General features: G+C 43.7%; 1 protein-coding gene across 2 annotated transcripts in view; it reads right to left on the bottom strand.

The window, feature by feature from the left end:
* Positions 1-22,060, bottom strand: part of dennd3a (DENN/MADD domain containing 3a) — a 31,701-nt gene extending 9,641 nt beyond the window's left edge. The window contains exons 1-21 of one of the 2 annotated variants that reach the window (XM_083788025.1): positions 22,010-22,060; positions 17,469-17,555; positions 16,114-16,269; positions 15,435-15,570; positions 15,034-15,149; positions 14,758-14,879; positions 14,552-14,663; positions 13,953-14,072; positions 11,184-11,282; positions 10,420-10,539; positions 8,650-8,765; positions 8,291-8,446; positions 7,488-7,584; positions 7,137-7,240; positions 6,487-6,701; positions 5,880-6,039; positions 4,840-4,996; positions 4,052-4,274; positions 2,245-2,324; positions 1,511-1,690; positions 528-698 (exon numbers count right to left, since the gene is read on the bottom strand). In XM_083788025.1, the coding sequence (XP_083644151.1) occupies positions 528-698; positions 1,511-1,690; positions 2,245-2,324; positions 4,052-4,274; positions 4,840-4,996; positions 5,880-6,039; positions 6,487-6,701; positions 7,137-7,240; positions 7,488-7,584; positions 8,291-8,446; positions 8,650-8,765; positions 10,420-10,539; positions 11,184-11,282; positions 13,953-14,072; positions 14,552-14,663; positions 14,758-14,879; positions 15,034-15,149; positions 15,435-15,570; positions 16,114-16,269; positions 17,469-17,549 (2,721 nt within the window). In that variant the 5' untranslated portion in view covers positions 17,550-17,555; positions 22,010-22,060. Of the gene's footprint in view, positions 1-527; positions 699-1,510; positions 1,691-2,244; positions 2,325-4,051; positions 4,275-4,839; positions 4,997-5,879; positions 6,040-6,486; positions 6,702-7,136; positions 7,241-7,487; positions 7,585-8,290; positions 8,447-8,649; positions 8,766-10,419; positions 10,540-11,183; positions 11,283-13,952; positions 14,073-14,551; positions 14,664-14,757; positions 14,880-15,033; positions 15,150-15,434; positions 15,571-16,113; positions 16,270-17,468; positions 17,556-21,006; positions 21,257-22,009 lie in introns of those variants that run through there. The other variant, XM_083788024.1, reaches the window with a different exon arrangement.
* Between the last annotated feature and the right edge of the window lie 751 nt (positions 22,061-22,811).

Genomic DNA, 22,811 nt, shown 5'->3' with positions numbered 1-22,811 from the left:
GAAATGAGTGAGAGAAAGAAGAAGAGAGAGAGAGAGAGAGGAGATATGCTACCTACACAGATTTTTACAAAATGATACCATCTGGTTTCATAGGGGAAACTCATTGTGCGTGCATGTGTAGTTCAGCTATGCTTTAAAGAACGCAAAACCACAAAGGTTCTCTCTCTCTCTCTCTGTGTGTGTGGGTGTGTTGTAGAGCTTGTAGACGCCTCAACTCCTACATTCCAAGTTCTTGTCAGGGTGCGGGGGTGTCCCCAGTTCCAATATGATTATTTTGGGGGGTCACAGCGTGAAAAGGTTGAGAACCACTGCTTTAAGGCATCCTCCTCAGTCTCCACACAGCTGAAACAGCTGCCTGGGCTCTTTATCAAGCCAGCAATACTAATAGCACTCAGAGTGCATTTAAACGTATGCCAGAAACGTCCAAATACCAGTACAGAGAGTCCACGTTGATACCCAAGCCTGATGATGTTTTTATGTATTGTAATATAGTAATATTTCAGAACACGAGCAGACATAGGTTTTACCTTGTGCTGGTCGGCCAGGTTGCGTCCAGCCCACATCTCCTTGACCATGAGGTTCCAGAGCTCGGTCTCGGTCTTCAGGTTGGCCTCGAACGCCTCCTTCCTGTCACGCACACGCAGCTTCAGACTGGGGATACGCAGCAGCAGGAACGGAGCGGACGACACCTTTACCTCCTGAACAACACGCCAGGAGAGAATGCAAACAAAGATGAAGGAGAGGGAAAGAAATAGGGAGAAGAGAGAAAGAAAGAAGAGAGTAATTGGACGTATGTTGTATGTAGAAGAGGGAAAATATTATTTTGATCAAATGAGGGGGGGGTAACCGATTTTATGAAGAAAGCTGCACTTGTAAAATTGTTATTCTCTTGATGATAATGGATTTTAACACCACTCGTCATCCTTTGAATAACATGGAGCTCACCCACAAATTCCTGTGGGCAGGTTATCTTTAAGTTCGTGAAAACAAGGGGTAGGCAACCTTAGGCCAACATTGGCACAGGGGAGGGTGATCACTGGTATAAATGTGAGGTTTATTTTACAATTAAATATTCCAAAACAAGTTTAGTCAGTTAAATTAAGCCATTAGGTGGGTTGTTGTTCTGACTTTAATGATCATTACATCCTGGAAATATTTCTAAGCTTGTTATGTGTATCCTATAATGGACAATCAAAATCAGACTATCACAAAAATGAAAACATGGCACGTCATGTGAGAAAGGTTGCAGACCCCTAACTGAATGGCCTACCACTACAGTAAGAGAGAAAACTAGACCATATGGTGGTAAAAGACCTCTTGCTATTACAGTGTAGCTTGATATATTCCCCCTCCTTTTTTATTCAAGCCTTATGACCTCTTTCCACCGTTTAGTTACAGCACTGTACAAACTCAGTGCACCGTTATCTAGTTTATTCGTCTTTCCTCCCCATCGAGAGACCTCTCTCCATCACCCCCAATTTGCACCCAACCCTCCAGCGTCTATTCTGACCTCTATGTCTCTGTACTGTGCCACCTCGACGTATCCAGGCCGTCCGTTGGTCAGCAGGAACAGCCGCCGCTGGGTCATGGCGATTTTCCCCACGCCACGGCTCGTCTTGACCGAGGACGACACCTTGAACACGCACTCGCTGGGCTCCAGGTGCTCCAGGACAGACGATGGCAGACACAGCTGGGGAAAAAATCAATGGTAGTCAATATGGTAGTATTTTTGGGGCACACTGGTGGCGCAAGCAGCTGGTACGTGTAACACTGTAACAGTCTAGCTCTAGCACATACCGAGGTCGATCCATACACTGTACTGTAATTGATCACATGTTTAAATTAGTCCAAACGGTATCGATATTTATTTGAATGTCAACTTTGGTCATCAAAGACACTATAAAACGTAAAGCTCAATGTACAAAGACACCGGGTGGACGTAATGAACTTTCTCGTAGGATGTTAAACGAGGACAGAGATGTTGTTTAAAGGAGAAGGTAGGATTAAGAGATGACTCACATCCAGGACATTGTGAATGTCCACACGGACATAGACCACAGACAGAGCTGCAGTCTGTGAGTCATAGGACCAACAATGGAAACAGGCCACAGGACTTTTTTTGTGCCCAAATGTTTTACCGTACTTTGACCGTACTTCTGTGTTATATATATTTGTTTTACTAACAAAGTATTTAATCAATCAATCAATGGTGTAATAGCATCTACTGCAGTATGCAGGACAAACCTCTTGAGCTTCAGTCTCAGTCTCCTTCCAGATGGTGTAGAACACTCTGAAGAGATCTGGGCTGACCTGCTTCTGCTGGCCTACGATACAGACAGACCATAAAAAGATATAAACACTGAACAAATATAGTGACCAGTGACAGACCAAATAAAGCAAGAGGTTACTTCCAATATTTTGTCCTTTATTTACCCAGGGAAGGTTGGCAGAGCTGGCATTCCAGCAACGCCCTGCTCCACAACACTCATTTCACCCACACTCACACCTGGGAAATTGCCAGTACAACCACAAGTCCTCAGTTGGGAGTTACAGAGCAGATCTGTGTATGGCAAGGCAACAATGACTTCATACAGCCTCTCTGTACACCCACCATACTGTAGCTGTGTGCTCAGCCTACTCAGCACATCTACAGACTTCTACTGTTGCTAACAAAGCAATTGCCGGTTTAGTATCCAACTGTGTGACAACAATGACTTCATACAGCCTGGGCCATGGCTTAATGGTCCGGCACCTTGGCTGGTAACCCAGTCTGGCAGTGTGCTGCGGTTTCGACTCCCGATCCCGACGGCCTTTACTACATGTCACCCCCCCATCTCTCTCCCCATTTCCTGTCAACCTACTGTCTGTCCCTCCATAAAAAATATAAAATAAAGACGAAAGCCACAAAAAAACAATAACAATGACAGACATCCATGCCCCCCAGCGCGCAAGCACGGCTGCGCGCACGCACGTGCACACACACACGAGTGCAGTACTTTCATCCGACGGAGCATTGGTCCGAACGACAACCTACCTCCTCCCTCACCCTAACCCTAACCTCCCCCGGGGCAGACACCTAAACCTAACCGCAACCCTCTCCCGACAACCCTCTCCCGACAGAGCATTGCTCCTTCGGAGCAATGCTCTGTCGGATGATAGTATGCCTCCCCACACACACACACACACACACACACACACACACACACACACACACACACACACACTGCCAACATAAACTGCCAACATATTGTAGGAATGATTTGATTGGCTAACATCCAGGAGCTAGCCATGCTAACAGGCTGATAAGTGATACAATTAGATAGCAACAGGTTCACTGAGAAACTGTTTGAAAAGACAAATGTGACAGGAGCCATCATCATCTTTAAATAATGCAAATAGTGTCATCATTATACCAATATGGATAGTAGGTCACAGTAGTAAAACATGTCAGAAATAGAATGCCGACTCTCACACACATGCGCACAAACATGTCAATGATTTACTTTCAGTACACATGACATCGCTAAAGCGGAGGAAACTCTCTCCAGCCCGGTCTCTCTACAGAGCAGGAAAGAGGAAGGAAAGATTGCTGGACGTGTTTTCACTACATCCAAAGAGAATAAGACAGCTTCTTTCCCATAACAGATAAGATAAGCAATCCCCTTCTCCTTCCTTCCTGAAGAAATGCTGCGCAAGAGGCAGTGATGGGGTCGCAAAGAAACCCGCACAACAATACCTAAAGCCACCAGTCTGGCTCATAGTACATTATGATCAATTACAACCTGGTAAATATTATCAAATGCTGGTATCCAAATACAATCTGTGATAGGAGGGCCTATTATTTCTACTAGTAGTCACTATTAGATTTCTACATACAAAGTAGTACATTTTCCTAGTGATATTCTGAGCATACTGCATGGCCACTGGGGGGGTTATTATTAGTATAACTAATGTCGTACTTTTTCTGTTGGCTGTAGGAACCTTTTATTTGGCTTTGTTTGTAGGACAACGGATTGTCCTATATACACACACACACTCACACGAAACCTACCTACGGTCAGAGCTTCAAACAGTCTGTGAATGGTTCCTTGGTCTTTTACGATGCCGGACTCCTGGACATATTTCACAAACTCCTCCAGCTGCATGTGCTTATTGGTCAGTTTGAAACGCTTCACGGCACCGTCCTCCTGCTCGTTGCCGTGGCACGCACGCTCACGCTCCTGGTCCCGCTTGAGGCGAATGATGAGGCGTTTTATTTCGGGGCGTCTGTCAGCCTGTGAGTTAAGTAACATCATCATCATCATCAACACCACAATCGAGGGACATACTGTACAAAACAGGCACAATAACGTCACAGTGCATTGTTGTGGGTCAGGTAAGTATTGAGCTAATCAGTAATGTATGGCCATTGTCATAGTCATTCACCATAAATTAATAAGTTAATGAATGGGTGGATGGAAACATAATACACACAACATCCTCTTTCTATAGCTTTCTATATCTATGAAGATCCTGCAATAGAGGGTATGTGTGTGACATCATCATCACACCGGAAGTTATGCAGGTAATGCTTACTGAGTGGCAAAAAAAAGGTAATTTCGATGCGATACGGTTTTATTACATGACTCCAGAGAGCAAAATAATTTCACAAACATGAGGCCGATTTGTAAAATATTCAGGATTCAGGATTGAGCTACTTGGCCTACCGGCAGCATGTAAAAGGAGCGTACACACAGGGGCGAAAACATTATCTCCACCACTGCCTCCGGGCCTGGCGGACAGAACTATGAACACTGACAGTATGTAGGCTACTATACTATGATAGGACTCTGACCCTACCTGTAAGCGTTCATTATCGGGCAGAGAGTCAACCAGGGACTTGACCATCTGAGAAGGGAAGATGTCCGAGTCCGTCTTATGAAGACTCTGGAAGTCCTCCAAGGCATCGAGACGCCTGTTGCACACTGTGTTTACCAAACCACGGAGGTAGTGGTACCTGGACAAACACAGAGAGATTGCTAGAGAGATTACATTACATTCCTCAGTATATATTTTTTCTTTTGCTGGTGCAATGAAAATAAAGGAATTGTGCTGAATTGATTTCCAGTGGGATATATAAATGCCTGTTGAGACAAGTCCTCTTTGAGTGCTTATCTCCTGGGTAGAGTGGTACGTTTATAATCTTGCAAAATAAATTGGCTCCGTCACCCGGCCGAGATGCCAAGCTTTTGTTCAGTGGATCTCATGCATCTTGGCCGTTTAAAGTTGTTATTTCTCTTTAGCATATCCATGCTCCCCAATAACACAGAATGTAAGCTTCATGAAAAAGTAAATATGACACGCTATCGATAGATTTTTGAGGAGCGCTGCCGCGCTAGCCCCTCCTATAAACAGCTATAGTGTAGATTCTGGCTTAACACAAACATTAAATGCCATTGACAATGAATGGAGACTTTATGTCATATGTGTCTGAGCAAATCGGCTGTCCGGATATCTGTCGGTATGTCGGTGGAATCCCTTGGCCAATAAGGGACCACCATTCTTGGTGACGTAACGTATGTTTCAAGGTTTGTTATAAGGTCAATAATTGATTAGAGCGCCGCTCACTTCACACGGGTGTGATTTATTTATTTGTATAAAGTGAATGAGTCATAAGCTTATTTGTAGATCCTCGACTACAAGAGGATATAGAGTCAGTAATGAAGATGTTACACAGGTACCTTGAGCTACAAGTGTGAAGGTAATAAGATATAGATATTTAGACCAGTTGACCAGGAAAAACTTTGCTACCTAAAATATAAAGCACCGTGTCATATACAAAGCCATTTCTATTCACTTTTAATAAGCTTTGGTTTTCTTCCCCCTTCCTCTCCTAGTACCTGGCCAGCAGTGCAGAGTCATCAGGCGACGTAGCATTGAGAGCCTTCTCCAGGGAAGCAACCATGTCAGAATAATAGTTCTGCACGTAGTGATAGGCCAGTGGAGGGGGGAACTCGGGGAGACGGAACACCTTCACGGCTTTTTGGTGGGACTTCAAACCTGAAATGACAAATTAAATGGTTTCTTCATTGGTCCTCTGTAGCTTGTAGCTTATGTAGTCACATTCACTGATACATTTAATATATCTTATGTAGTCACATTCACTGATACATTTAATATATCTGTAGCTTATGTAGTCACATTCACTGATACATTTAATATATCTGTAGCTTATGTAGTCACATTCACTGATACATTTAATATATCTGTAGCTTATGTAGTCACATTCACTGATACATTTAATATATCTGTAGCTTATGTAGTCACATTCACTGATACAAGTAATATATCTGGAGACGTGCCGAGTGGCTGGCACCACCAACCACAGAAAACAGTTCACACTGTATCCAGTTTAAAGAGGTTGCCCCCACCCCACCCCCCTGTCTGTCTGTCTGTCCCTCCCCATCATTCCATGTGTTCACCACCCATCAGCCCATCAGTGCTAACCAGCGTCAGGTGTCATCTTCCTCAGAGAGGCAGGTCTGTTGGAGTTAATGGCGAGCAGCGTGTTTTCTGGGGAAGATTGGGCATGGTTCAGGTTGGGCATGCTGGCACCCAGCCTCCCGCTCATCCTGTTCTCAGGGCTGGTGCAGCTGTTGTAACCACTTCTGGACAACTCGGACATGGGGGGACGCCGTGGAGACTCGGTCATAGCACGGTTCCTGGGGAGGAGAGGAGAGGAGAGGAGAGGAGAGGAGAGGAGAGGAGAGGAGAGGAGAGGAGAGGAGAGGAGAGGAGAGGAGAGGAGAGGAGAGGAGAGGAGAGGAGAGGAGAGGAGAGGAGAGGAGAGGAGAGGAGAGGAGAGGAGAGGAGAGGAGAGGAGAGGAGAGGAGAGGAGAGGAGAGGAGAGGAGAGGAGAGGAGAGGAGAGGAGAGGAGATTAACTAAGTATTACATTATTAACTTTTTTTCCTAAGTAATGTACATACTGTAGCATCTTTAGGAACAAGTAAACAATATAACATACATCTGAATAACATTAGGTAGCTAAATAGACGTAAAGATGCAAATCTATGGAGTAATAAGGAGCGCTAGAGGCCTTTTCAGAGTGGAGAGAGAGTCTGCAATCCTACAATTATTATAACTCAGACATCATACCTTTGTTTTTGGTTACGTGTGCTCAGCTCCATCCGACTGAAGGTGTCCATTTTCCTGCTTAGCCTGTCTCTCAGGAAGGTGTGGAATATATGGGTGTCTAATACCTGAACGTGCACACACACACACACACACACACACACACAGTCACACACACACACACACACACACACACACACACACACACACATTTAAGATAAGCAGTTAATTACAGCACATATGGCACAGATATGATATTGTGTTTGACTGTGCGTGTGTGTGGAGAGAGAGAGAGAGAGAGAGAGAGAGAGAGAGAGAGAGAGAGAGAGAGAGAGTGTGGCGCGCGCATGAGTGCGTGTGCACGTGTGTATGTACCTTCTTGTAGAAGAGCTGGTCTGCTGGCTCCCTGGTCCTGAGAAACTCCTCACTGTTGAAAACTCTATGTTCATAGTTCAGATAATCCTGGACCTCTCTGATAGAGAGAGAGAGAGAGAGAAAAAGAATAGCCTAATTTGAGCTTTTTCGCATGAGATAACCGATTTTCCTAAAGTATTGCTATTCAGCATGAACGTACACTTAAAGGGGAATTACACTCATTTCATTCAACATTTTACTATGTCATTAATATACCTTAGAGCTGTTGTGTGGAAATAATAAAAAAAAGTCCCCCCATTCTGTGTTTCCTAGAACTGGAGGTCTGAAAAAAATCAATAACATTGTGAATCACAATTTGATGACATCATATTGATGACATCATCAAGATGTACTTCACCATGTTATGTCATGTTAATGATTTTGTCGACCTCCAGTTCAAGGCAACACAGAATGGGGGGACTTTTTTATTTATTATTTCCACACAACAGCTCCAAGGTATATTAAATGACATAGTAAAATGTTGAAAATGAGACATGGCATTACAGGTGAAAAATATACAAGCAGATCTACAAGCTCGCAACGCGGCGCAATGCGGCACGTATTTTCCCCCCCGGTAATTTTCGGTGAAGAGATTTAGTGTAGTGGAGAAAGAAAGAGGGGACACCAAATAGCCCACAGACCTGGGGGCCAGTGGGGGGTCTCAGTCAACAACACAAGTACCTGTAGATAGGAGTTAAGTCACTGACAGTGAGGCAGACAGACAGACAGACAACCAGACTAAAGTACACATACAGTTCACACACCTGAAGATATTAACCACCAGTTCCAGGGAGATGTTTTGTATCTGTGAGTTGAGGCGTCTCTGCCAGTCTCTGCGTTGGCCTCGCAGCTCGTTTACATCAGTGCCCGCTCCAAGGTGGCTCAGCTCTAAATCATAGTGAAACTGAAGACACTCCGCCCTGGACACAGTCACACAATATATACAATATATATATATATATATACTGATCACACACGTAATCAGTAGCCTATATATATTGTATACTAATAAGCTGGATGATCGTACAGTATTTCAACAGTATAAAATTTTATGGCTATTGAATAGTATTTTCTATCGTCTATGTGTGTGTGTGTGTGTGTGTGTGTGTGTGTGTGTGTGTACCTTGAGATAAAGGCGTCAGTAGCAGCCAGGGGAATGTTTGGTAGGTCAATGGTTTCAGACCATGATGACTGAACGATGCCATCGTCGATATTCACCAGGATTAGGTCCTCTGTCTCCTACAGAGGACACACACACACACACACACACACACACACACACACACACAGACACACACACACGCACAGAGAAAGAAGTATATCGTCAATGATGGACAAAGCCTTGTATTTCCGTATTACATGTTTTTATGCATTCTCATAAATTAATGAAAAATCTTATTTATTATATTTAACAACCATACCGTGCAAGTGGTTGAGTTTGTCTGTGGGTTTTTATAAATATTTAAGAATAATTACTAGCTTGTGACTAAATAACTACAGTACATTGCAACTGCTGGAACACAGGTTGTTTTGTAAAATTATTACCATTTCCATTTTTGGACATACGGGTTTCCACCTGACAGTAACAATATGCAGCAGCTACCCACATACAGTACACACATATGTAGACAGGAACAGTGACGCGCACGCACACACGCACACACACACACACACACACACACACACACACACACACACACACACACACACACACACACACACACACACACACACACACACACACACACACACACACACACACACACACACACACACACACACACACACACACACACACACACACACACACACACACACACACACACACACACAACTTCTGTGGGTACAAAATGTGCAGTTCAGTGAAACAGAGCCAGGCTCAGTCTGTGTGAACAGACAGCGGCTGTTTTATGAGGGCTACTGTTACTGAATAAAACAAATACTCAGCACTGCTAAATCTCAGCCTAGCCCTAGAGATGAATGCAGTGAAGCACAGACCAGTATTGTTCAATATGAGCTCAGCTTGGACACAGACTAAAACACTACCCTTTAAAACAACACCATTTCTGTTGCACAGCGGTGTCCGAAACAATAGCAGCTGTAAATCACAGAGCATAATGTGTCTTGTTCTTGTGTCCAGTCCTCTCGGAACACTGAACGTACACCAGTGATTCTCAACCTTTTCAAATGTTCACGGACCGCCCCAGTTTGATGTGCATTAAGCCACGGCTCCCCATTTGATACGGGTAATCGCAATACATTTTTCCATGCTGTAAAATGTTCATTTTCCGAAAATAGAAGAAATAACTGATCTACAAGCTTAAGCTATTTCTCTATTTTAAAATGTCTTGTATATTTATATTGTATAGTTTATTTGTCATATCTGCCCTGCACAATTTGTGATTATGTAGCCTAAAGAAATAAAACACTTTGAAAATCACTAATCGCAATTATTTGTGCGACAATTAATCGTCAACTTAAATTCGTAATTGTGACAGCCCTAATACACTCTAAAATCCTCAGGAAACTCATAAGGGTCCTTTGAAACCCGCTCAAGGACCCCTAGAAGAACCAGTGAGCCCCGTTCTCACTCGACTTGAAATGCAATTTACTGTTATATTGATGTTCATGTGTGAACATGTGCACGTGCAGGCATGCTAGAGACAGTGAGATGAAACTGTTCTTAAAAGCTGAAAAAACACTGAGGTGCGTAGTGTGTGTGTGTGATATCACCTAATCTACATGTGTAAACTTGCACAACCCTCTGCAAAAAAGCAGACAATATAATGAGTCTGACACCACTCCAAAAACTAAACTTGGCACCAACATGTGTTTGCGTTTGTTCATGCTCGCTTGTGTGTGTGTGTGTGTGTGTGTGTGTGTGTGTACTTACAGCAGCAACTTCTTCAAAATGGCTGATATGACAGCCCATCAGAAAGGCAGTGGGAGCCATGAGAAAGTCCAGCATGCCACTGGACAGGACAGGTACGTAGGGCTGCTGCCAGGACAGAGGCTGGAATGAACACACACGCACACGCACGCGCGCGCACACACACACACACACACACACACACACATACAGAGTAGGATTGAAATAAATGGAAAGAAAGTTGGATAGATAGATGGATGGATGATACATGGCAGGATTAAGCAAGGGATAATCAATGGGGAGCAGGAGGTTTATTTTTAATAAAAGGGGTTATTTTTCAATAATGACCCGCTCTCCATTGATTGTCCCGCTACTAAAAAAACATCGCTAGGATGCAACTGGGACGTATCCTAAGTGATGTATCCCAAGGTTATCGGGGTTTCGGGTCTTCCAACATCATACCCCTCACTCGGGTGACCCAGCCGGGGTGATCAAGTCCCGACTTACGTCCCAGTAGCTACCCTGGATCAGTCCCTTCTACTACTCTGCCGGTACTGGGTGGGCCATCTGGTAGGTACCGGGTGGGGAATCCGGCACGTGGAGGGACTATAGGCACTGTGGGTTGACTCCTGGCCGGGCACCTCCTCCTATGTCTACGCCTACTTAGTACTTAATAAATAAATTAATACATTGACCTAAAAGTCACAACAAAACGAAGGATTTCATTGCTTCTTACAGTAATTAAAGTACTCCATTAACAACTTCCAACCTTGCTGTACTGTACTGACCTGTAGATAGAGCAACAGACTTTCTGCTACCATAGTTAGCCTGGCCCAGTCCGCTGAGAAAAACACCACCCTCTGCTCTTGGAGGAGACAGGACAGGACCTAGGGAGAGATCAGAACAATTATGAGATGTGTGTGTTAGGGCAGCGGTTCACTGACAGTGGGGTCATCAAAAATATTTTATACACCGGAATAGAATTCAACAGAATGAGTGAAATGCAATTTCTAAATGATTACAAATACATTTTAACCATGATCGTTACAAAACCTCTATAGCCCTAGGATTAATACATTACGTGTGTGGACAAATGGACCCATTTCATGGGTGAATGAAATGCACACATCGATGTAAAGCGCCTTGGATAAAAGGCGCTATATAAACGCTATAAGACTTCCTGTCAAACAGACACCAGGTGGTGAGAATGGGCAGCATCGCATCTGACCCCCTGAACCTCAAGACTGGTGCACCCCAGGGATGTGTGCTAAGCCCTCTCCCCTACTCCCTGTACACGTATGACTGCACAGCCACACAGGATTCCCAACACCATCATGAAGTACGCAGACGACACAACATTGATAGGTCGAATCTTCAACCATGACGAGCTGGGGTATGGTGATCATGTTCCCATATATGGGAGAACAACAGACCTCACTGATTGGCCAAACTGAGTAACTGACTATGATGTTACTGTCGCTGTGTCCATATAACTGTTTGCACGCACAGTAGAAGTGCATTGTATTACAGAAGGAGATGGAAGCCATCCACTTAAGTCCACAGTAGAACTGCATTGTGTTACAGAACGAGACGGAAGGAATCCATTTTAATCCACAGCTCTGCTGGTGTGAGAAATGTTGCAGTGGACTGTTCATCTCAAGGAAGAGGAAAATAGATACTGTATTCATCATGCTGTTGCCGTGGGCAACGAGCTGTACTCCTTTGAAGGTGGCACGAGCTTCAGATACAATCTCATCGATGTTTGCGTCTTCAACACAGTGGATTTACTCTGGAGGAAGTTGCCTCCAGTGAAACCTGGAAGAGGACAACCACCCCTTGAGGTTCCCTCCTGGCGCTGGGGACACACAGCTGTACTGGTAGGAGGTATCGCCTACATCTGGGGAGGGTTGACCAACGCTAACCCTTACCCAGGTTACTGCAACGTGCTTTATGCGTTTGATGTCGACACCCACAAATGGTTCAAACCCAGGGTTTCTGGGACTGTTTCAGAGGGGAGTTACCACCACTCAGCCTGTGTCTTGGAGAAAGTCATGTTTATCCATGGAGGATGCAACAACCAACCGACTAGATGCACCAATGACATATACAAGTTGGACACCACCACAATGGTCTGGACTTTAATTAACACCAGAGCACCACCACCTTCATCAGATCACTCTGCCACCATCATCGGGACAAAGATGTTTGTATTTGGGGGCTGGAGGATCGACCAGCAAACGTACTACAACAACATCAGAGTGTTTGACACAGAGACCAACCACTGGCTGAACACACCTTCTACCCAGCTTCTTCCAGAACAACGCTGTGGTCATTCAGCCTTTACCTACAATGGAGAGCTGTACATATTTGATGGCTACAACCCGTTGCGGAATCTCAATGATCTGTGGAAATTCAGCCCAGAAATATTCTCCTGGAAGGAGGTTAAGCCCAAGGGGAACGGCCCGTTAAGGATGACTGATGGCTGCTGTTGCATTGTGGGAGAACGCATCATCCTCTTTGGAGGATCCCAAAGAAAAGGCCTGTTTATCTTAGACTTGAGTCCTAGTCTGAAGACATTATGCAAGCTAGCAGTTATTCAGTACGGTCTTGATCAGTCTGAACTCTCACACAACATCAGGTGGGAACTGGCAGCCATGACTAGATTATAATTGTATTTGTATTTTTGAGGGCCCTGTATGATGATAAGAGCGCCCTTCACTTCACACAAGTGTGATCTTTTTTTCTTCCTCTCAAAAGTGGAGGGGACGTCCCCCCTCCTCATGAAACTGAGGGTGTCCGTCCCCCCTGTCCCCCCTCCCTACTGCTCCCTAAGTACCTCTTACAATAGTTGTGACGACTCGGACCAAATACCAGTGGGAATTTACCTTAAAGGGACTTTATTCTGGTCCCCAATAGGGAAAGAGTCATTTGTATGGTTAAGAATAAAGATTTTAGGTTTTGCCATTATGAAAAGATTCCACTTGGAGTTGGGGTACTAGTTTTGAGCTATAGGTTATGATTAGGGATAACCATCCTATATTGGGGCGCCCGCTGGCCTAGAGGTCCAGGCGCATGCCACATATAGGCTCTGGCCTGACAGCGTGTCGCGTGTTCGAGTCCCGTTCATGACGACCTTTGCTGCATGTCTCCCCCTGTCTCTCTCTCCCTCTTTCCTGTCAATCTTCACTTGTATCAATAAAGGCAGAAAAGTTTGTAACATTATTTATACAGTATTTATATATATTGATATAAGTATGTATATATAAGAAATTACATTCTTTACTTCTTTTCTTTTTTTTTACATTAGGTCTATACTCTTTATATTAGTATTAGTAGTAGTAATAGTAGTATCATTACAGTATGTGTGTTGTCAAGACGTTTGTATATCACTCTGCTTCCTTCTATCGTTATGGTTTACTGGCTGCAGTATCGACCCACTTTTTTGGAGGGATCAGGTTCCATCTTATCTGGTGATCTACTGTACAGTACGTTATTACCTGTAGGGATCAGGTTCCATCTTATCTGGTGATCTAATGTACATTACTGTACGTTATTACCTGTAACAGTGTTGTGTGTGTGAAGCACAGGAATGGAAGATGTAGGTCGATGTCGATGACAGGCCTGTCCTGATCCTCTCTGGAGGGCAAGACCACCTGAAGGGGACGCAGGCTGAACGACTACACACGCACACACGCACACACGCACACACACACACACACACACACACACACACACACACACACACACACACACACACACACACACACACACACACACACACACACACACAGACACAGACACAACACACACACACACACACACACACACACACACACACACACACACCTGTGGTTACATATTTGAGCCAGATAGCATGAGCACGATATTACTAGTAAGAGCAAATCAACAGGAGACATGAGTCACAGACAGACACAGAGACACAGACAGACAGCGAGACAGAGACAGAAAATGGGAATTATCCAGAAAGTACCTTGACAAAAAGGCAGCCAGATTAAAAAAGGCAAAAAGAGAGAGGGAGAGTGAGACATCCAAGCATCTGTAGACACGCAACCAAACAATAACAAACAGATAGCTAATGATAATGGACTAAAAAGTCCTGGATTGCTAGAGATAATTTAGAGTAGTGATGTCTAACCACGTGTAGCTGACCAGGAGGTGGTATGGGGACCAGCGATAACTTGGCTGAAAACTCTTTGATGGTATCCTCAAAGTCAGACTGCCTGCAGGTCCGAAGCTGGAGTACAAGACTAAGAGAGGGAGGGAAAGCGAGAGAGGCTTTATTTTTGTTGCTTCATTTATTATAAATTATGAATCATTCATTAGTAATATTATTATAATTACCATGATAGACAGTCTCTCAGGGCGTTGTAATAAGGGAAATTGGAGATGACACAGATGGCGACGGGTGCGTAGAGGCGGGACTTCCACCTATGGCCATTATGGACACTGCTTTCGTGAAATGACTGACAGGAGAGATGGCAAATGGAAAGCAATCGTTGATGGAGTCGCATGGATCAACAACACATGGGGGGTGTGTGTCCCACCCCATGTCATTACACCACAACTACACATATCCCTCACACAAGCAGTATACATAGTGCATGCATGCATGTCTACCTGCACAGCTCTGTAGAACTGCACCACAATGCCATGTGTTCGATTCCCAAACAGGTCGGTGAAAACCAGGAAGTGGTAAGCGTCTTCTCGCTGTTCAAGGGCGACCTGCAGACCACCTGTCCCCGTGGAAATTAAAGAGTGTCAAAGAACAACACAAATAATGATTGGTGTCGTTTATGTACTATGGACACTTGGACACCATGTTGACACTCCTTCTTTGGAACAAATATGCTAAATGCTACTTGTTTGATCAATGATTGCTAGGTTACCGTTCAAATATTACAATGTAAGATGTCCTCCATAAATTCACCATAGTCAGATGCCCAACTTCACAAAAATGTAAAATGTCTTTATACTCAAATGTCAAATAAATGATAATATTGTGTTTGCTGTGTAGTTACCAGGGAAACAGAGTTGTGGCAGGGCAATGAGGTCTAGGTCCTTTGGAACGCTGATGTCCTCTGTGGTTGACGCCCCTTCAACGTGATTGGCTGCTTCTCCATTATTTGACGACTCAACCGGACGATCTCGTCTCTTCTGCAATCAAACAATTTTTTTCTATTTTGATGATATTTCAAATATAATTTGAAACTTTTGAAAACTTTTTTATGTTTTAGTTTTTTTGTGTGTGCAAAAGTATGCACTGCTTTGGCCTGCTCAATGTGCCTAAAAATGGCAACTAAAAAACACAGTGAAGCCGTTTTCTGCTTCTACGGGCCGACGGCATGGAACAAACTCCCACTGTACCTTCAACCTTCTGTAGACATTTTAAAGCACAGCTCAAGACCTCCTTCTACACTCTTGCTTTTAGTTGAGCTTTTGAAATCTGTGCTATGCAAAAAAGGTTTTATTATTTCTCCCTGAAAAGTAATGGTTTTCTAAACTCTACAGGGCTTGTGCTTATAATCACGTCCCGCTTCTGTGGCCAACACAGAAGTGCCTCTCGCCGACAGTTTTTTGGCCATTAAAGTATAGTTTTAGAGATGGAGAAAACTGTAATCCTGGAAAACATGGGACAATTACTTGCTTTGCACTTAATTGATAAATTATCATAGTTTTACATAAAAAAGTGTGAAAAACCTTCTTAATGAAGCTCTTTCTCCTCTGGACACGGCTGAAAGCTGGACCAATGGCATGGCTGGAGCTCGTCTCCTTGGATACAAAGGGAGGCGCATGGACCTGCAGTACTTCAGCTTCCAAAATGGGGATCTCTTTTAGTTTACTCTGCTGTTGAAGCTGGTAAAATAATTAGGAAACAAGTTTAATTCAGAGCTGGGAAACAACAATGAATACACATGCACACAGTATGGCCTGAAAAGGATTCTCAACATCTGGGAGAATAGTACCTCATTGTAATCCATGTTGTTTGCTGTTGGTTACCTGTTGCTATTTAGATTGTTTCTTCCCAACCCAGTCCACAAATGATATTTAGACATGTTGTTTAGACCAGTGGTTTTCAACTCTGTTCATAGCAAGGCCCATTATGTATTCGGCATTTGAGCCACGGACCACCATTTTAGATCAGATTTAGCCTCTCAGACCAAACATGTTGAATATTTTGTTGTTGTCGTTGGATAAGATTTAGTCAGACATTCCATGCTGTATTGATGTTGGTACCATAAGAGAGATGGGAGGCAAACGTTGATCAAAATAACAATTCTTCTACATTCTCTAATTGTGTAGACTTTCTTAAGTAATGCAAATGTTTAACAATAAATAATGTAACTCTTGAGAGCGTAAAATGAGAGCGTTTAATATTACACTCTCAAGAGTTAAAGATCTATAAGGGTCCATTTGGTCATTTAGCTGGGGACCACCTGGCTGGAATCCCTTCAAGGACCACTGGTTTAGCCACATTCTAGGTTCAATGTTTACCTGGTAGTATCCCTAGTTATTGCTGACTCTGCTCACCCCAATCTCGCACACAAGTCACTGTGGAGTCTGGATAAGAATGTACCTGCTAAATGCCTACATTTTAGGCCTACATTGTAAATTGTGGAATTAATACAATTTGGGGAAATATATGTGAAGTTGTCAATTTGAAACATTGAGTGATCAATCAGATGTCATAGAGATGTCAGGTGTGTGTGTGTGTGTGTGTGTGTGTGTGTGTGTGTGTGTGTGTGTGTGTGTGTGTGTGTGTGTGTGTGATGCTCACATTGTTGGCAACATTGTTATATAAATAAATGACACCAGAGCATATGGTTATGGTACAGTACATATTGCTTTTGCGTACATGGAAATCTCTGAACAATAATGATCATGCATTAATTACCTTCAATTTAAATCTACGTTTTAAAGCATTATGTGAAACCTTTTTTTACAAAACACCTGTTTACAGTAAACCACTCAGTTACTGCTGCTACTTACAATACAGTCAAATGGTGAGATTCTAATACTGCATGATGATGTTAGTGTGTGAGTGAGCACTGTACCTGTAGTATGTCTCTCAGTTTATCACTGTTGGCTCCCACCACCACACACGCCTCCAACAGTCCTGATGGAAGCTCTGCCATCACACACTGAATACCACACACACACACACACACACATACACACTTAAGTTGAATCACAGACAGTAAATATCTTGCTACCTTGGCGAGCCTGTCGTGATTATTGAGGGCGCCCGCATACGTTGTTCCGATGTACTAACAGATGTACTACGAATTAGTCTGATGTGTCTATGTGCTGTAAGCCTAAATTAGTACACAGAACACATACTTTACCAGATTCACAATTTCACACAGAGACAACACACACACACACACACACACACACACACACACACACACACACACACACACACACACACACACACACACACACACACACACACACACACACACACACACACACACACACACACACACACACACACACGTTAATGTTTAGTCACAGAAATAAGAAACCACAGTTTCAACATCGAGATTCAATTCCCAACTAAGGACGGGCTGCTGCATGCCTGCATCATGTGGTTCCTTCCCTCCTCTCTCCTTTGGTGATGTTGATGACGTTAATCGTTGTCATGGTTGTGGCAGGAGGAGACCTGTCCTGTCCTGTCTGTAATGTTGTGGGCTTTACAGTGTGACCCCCTGGTGGGGTGGCAGCCTCTTTTGCCCAAACTAATAAACAACTCTCAGTAAAACAAGCGCACATCTGATTATCATTACCTCCAGCTGGAGGCAAAATACTGCACATGAAAGGGTACTACTAGAACACATCATCACTCTTCCGCCCTCTGAACGATATACTATAGTCTATATTCTCCCTCTCCAGCCCTCTTCGCGAGGGCTGGGGGAGGGTGTCAAACCGTCCCGCCAGAGAGATACAGCAAGACTCCTCTCACCGGGAAATGAGTGGACCATGACTCATGGTCCACTCATCCATGAGGGTCGACCTGGGGAAGCAGCTCCAGTTCCCCAGGGAGATTGTGGAAACATCACTGCGGCCAGTTCTAGTCTTGTGGTCAGAGGCTTGCAAGACAGTACTTCTGGTCGAACTCACTGTCCCATGGGAGGGAGGTTTGGAGGCTGTACTCAGACATGGCGGCAGAGTGCAGGGAGGCTGGCTGGAAAGCCGTTATCTGCCCTGTGGAAGTGGGGTGTAGGGTGTAGGCCTGTAGGGGCTTTGTAGGTTCCTCAACTGCTCGCCTACTCCGCGACATGGGATGCACAGGAGCGGGGCATCGGAAAGCCATGAAAGAGCTGGCTGAGGAGGCAGAGAAAGGCAGCTTCTGGCTGTAGCTAAGGAGGAAGCATACTGTAAGAGTTGGGGGACAAACACCTAGGGCATCAGCAGGGGGTGGCAGGGAGAGATCGCTGCCATCGCTCCGCCACCATGAGACGTACTGGGGTTAAAGGAGCGAAAAGTTGATGAATGGTGGTACCCAGCTGATGACCCGTTTAGGCCCACAGAGGTGTTCAGTGAGGTGTCACAGCACACCTGTTCAAAAGGCACTGGAGGTGGTGTGTCAGGCAGCAATGCCCAGCAGGAATACCATCACCTGTACAGTATGTATGGTGTGACCCTCTGCTATTGTCAGCAAGCGACACTGTAGTATGAAATATAAGCATGATTCCATTTTTCCTGTCCCTCTCTTGCACTCCACTTTGTGTCCATCTTCCCTTTCATCTTCCCTTTCCCAGTTTGACAGTTTGACAGCTGCCATTTAATGGCATTTATATCTCTGGGACCCCAAATTATATTGTAAAATTACTGTTAATTTAACTCAGTGTACAAAATGGAACAAAATTTGGTTCCATTTGTACGCTCTTTGAGTTGCAGACCCATAAGGGTCCATTTGGTTCATAACTATGTCTAATTTAGCTGTGCAACAAAGTATAATTTAGGCTTCATGCTTATTAGTTGCAGACACCATGAACTCTCTCTTTCCATTCCAACCTCGTCTCTCTCTTCCTTAAGTTCCTTTGGCCCTTAAAAGCCTCTGACTAAAATGGCCTGCTGTGTAATGGACATACACACACACACGCTCGCACGCACGCACGTACGCACCCCTATAAAAACCCCAATTCTGTAAACCCCCTTAGGTGTGTCAGAAGCCCATAATGTTCAGCATCAAAGCAGTTTCATTATCTAGCAGCTAGCGTTTACTTTTGACAGCAGGAGGTCTTTTGAATAACATTCCATTTAGTTAATTAGTTGTTGTCATACTTTACCTGAAATGCTTTCGTTTGTCTAGTTTTAGTTGACAAAATATCATATGTTAGTCGACTGAATCTCAATCTACAGTTGATTTAGATTTAGTCGACAAAAATGATTTGTTGGCACTTTTGGCAGGCCTGTCCATGCAGCCCCTGTTATTTGTCGTGGACAGAGTGGGCTACTTTAATTCAGTAGGTGGATGGCCCCAGAAAAACACATGAAGAGTGAGAGAAAATAGTTTCTTTCCAAAGCTACAGTGATCAGCAATGATGATGTTGGTCTTCTTTACACTACAGCACCAGAATGCTGTAGGAATCTCATCCTACAGTTTAAAGACTGAAGAATTGTCAACTCTTTGTCAAAATTGCCTGTGAGAATTATAGGCTAAATGTCATAAATATAAATAATACAAATGTCCTACGTACCTGATAGAGTTAGAGTGTAATAGAGTTGACCTACCTGTAAGCCAAATAGGCTACATCAGGCTGTCGTTTTTGGTATTTAGCCTATATGTTAAACAATTAAAACGAATGTTACGAAAGTGGAAATCAGATTTCAAATAATATAGGTCTACCATTGAAAACCCTGCCTGGTTCAAGAATATTATGTTTCATTCATGTCCCTGGGCGAAATTCCCAGGGCATTGTTATACCTGTCACACCAGGCCAGCATCATTTACCGTAAAAAGACATTGGAGTTATAAATAGCGCAGAGTAGATCAAAGGCACGAATATGCGAACATGCAGTAGGACAGGACAGGTAGGCCTACCACTAGACTAGGCTAACTCATGATGTTGGCTGTGATGTCAGTCTTTCCCAACACCAGCATTCTGTCTTGGCCTGCCCTGGGTCCTGGGACATTGCATGCTGGCTAGATCAATATAATCAAACGGGGCAACAAAAGGTTTCCCAAGTTTGCCGTAGGCTACAGCTCGAGCTAAAAGTTATCCCATAATCCCATCCCAGAAATAGCCTATTATAGACTTTTTATTTTATTTTACTTATATTTTTTTGTCACTTTTCTTGAAATAAAATTACAGACCGACAAGCGTTACGTTAGTAAGTAAAGTTATAAACAACTCAATATTTTCAAAGCAAACGGTGTTTGATCAGTGATCTCACACCACATCAAATCATTTCAGTTAAATTTGCAGCCGACACAACCACTTGAGCAGTCAAATGACTTTTACTGTGACGTTAAACTGTTTAAATAAAATGCATGCATATGGATATATGACCGCCACACGTTTAATTAAAAAACAACAAACTTTTACAGTACTGAATAACGTAACCAACCAACCAAGAACCAACCTCAAATCAGTCGATAATTTCATTTCCTCTGGCTGGGGAACACAACTTTAAATACAAGGACGAGATTTCCAGATCAAAGTGAATAAATCCGTGCTGTGATGACAGTGACTCTCATTTTTTCTAACCGACGTACGCGACTCACTAGCCTACTATAATTATGGTTCACCGTTTTACAAAACACACCCTGCCGCTGCCGTGGTCTAACAACGTCGTACGGTATGGCTATGGAATTGTACTACCCTGCACTCATACAACAGGACTCTACGCTTAGCAGAGTTAGCGCTCACAAAGCAGCATGAATGGACACTGACTGAAACCTAGGGTCGAACTTCCACTCTGATTAAAATTTCCAAAATAAAAGTGAGTATATAGGTATTAAACTTAATGATGTCAAATTAATAGTCTTTTGATTTGGGGACATTGGGAAAAACATAGACGTGTATTTACTGCCATCTATACTAATGCTGCCATATTAATAAGACATTTATTTTGAAAAGTGTACGTACACACAGTTCACAGCAGTGTATCTACAAGTAAGACGCGCAAACGCGTGAAGCGAACGCAGCTCGTGTGTGTGTGGTTGTGTGTGTGTGTGTGTGTGTGTGTGTGTGTGTGTGTGTGTGTGTGCTACAGCTGCGCCCTGTGTGTGTGTGTGTGTGTGTGTGTGTGTGTGTGTGTGTGTGTGTGTGTGTGTGTGTGTGTGTGTGTGTGTGTGTGTGTGTGTGTGCTACAGCTGCGCCCTCTGGTGGCGGGCCGGTGGTGTAACAGCGTGACACACACACACACACACACACACACACACACACACACACACACACACACACACACACACACACACACACACACACACACACACACACACACACACACACACACACACACACAGACATTCAGCCCTTGCTGTCATAGTAAGTGGCTCACTGCGTTCGCAATTATGAATATGAATATCTGAGGCCCGCCCTGTTGTCCCTACATGTGTGTGTGCCGTGGGTGTCAGACTCACTCAGTAGGTTTGTTGTCTCTGCATCCGTGTCAGATGATTGCCACCACAACACAATATGAGTCGACCTGACAAATAAATCATTGTAATTCTGAGCCTACCTGCAGTAACAAAACATCACCAATAGAGAGCAATGTTGGATCGTTGATAGATACATAGGTTGGATGGATACACTATGGCTGTACCCACTGTACTCTCAAAGGAGGCCATTGTCCATGCTTGCTGAAATAAATAATAATACAAATAATGATAATAACATATTAGTTGATTGAAAGCTTGAAACTGGGATGGATTTGTATAGAGTGAATAGAAGTCAGGTGAGATGGATCCTACAGTCTGTCTATGGTTCAGCCTTACCTTTCCTATTAAGCCACTAGGTCTGTTAGGACAGTGGTTCCAAAAGTGTGGTCCGGAGACCCCCTGGGGTCCTTGAGGGAATTCCAGGGGGGACCCAGCTAAATGATAATTTGGAACCAAATGGACCCTTATGAGTCTGTAACTCTGAGTTAAATTAGCTTTGATTTTACAATATAAATGGGCGGTCCCTGCAGAGATAGAAATGCTATTAAATGGGGGGCCTCTCTTATGGGGGGTCCCTGGCATATCTTTTCAAATGGGGGTCCGCAGGCTAATAAATGTCAATTTGGGGGTCCTTGACATGAAAAAGTTTGGGAACCACTGTGTTAGGATACAGGTCATATTTGAGTTGAGTAAGTAAATAAGGTTTTCAACTTGTTTGTCAAATAGAAATGAATGGCCATAGCACAGCTTCTCTTTAATTCAGCAGAATTACTAATTATTAGAA

Source organism: Protomyctophum parallelum, assembly GCF_964188405.1.
Source record: "Protomyctophum parallelum genome assembly, chromosome: 1".
In the NCBI taxonomy this organism is placed as follows: domain Eukaryota; kingdom Metazoa; phylum Chordata; class Actinopteri; order Myctophiformes; family Myctophidae; genus Protomyctophum; species Protomyctophum parallelum.
Note: the sequence above shows the minus strand (reverse complement) of the source record. Positions and strands in the feature narration are given on the sequence as shown.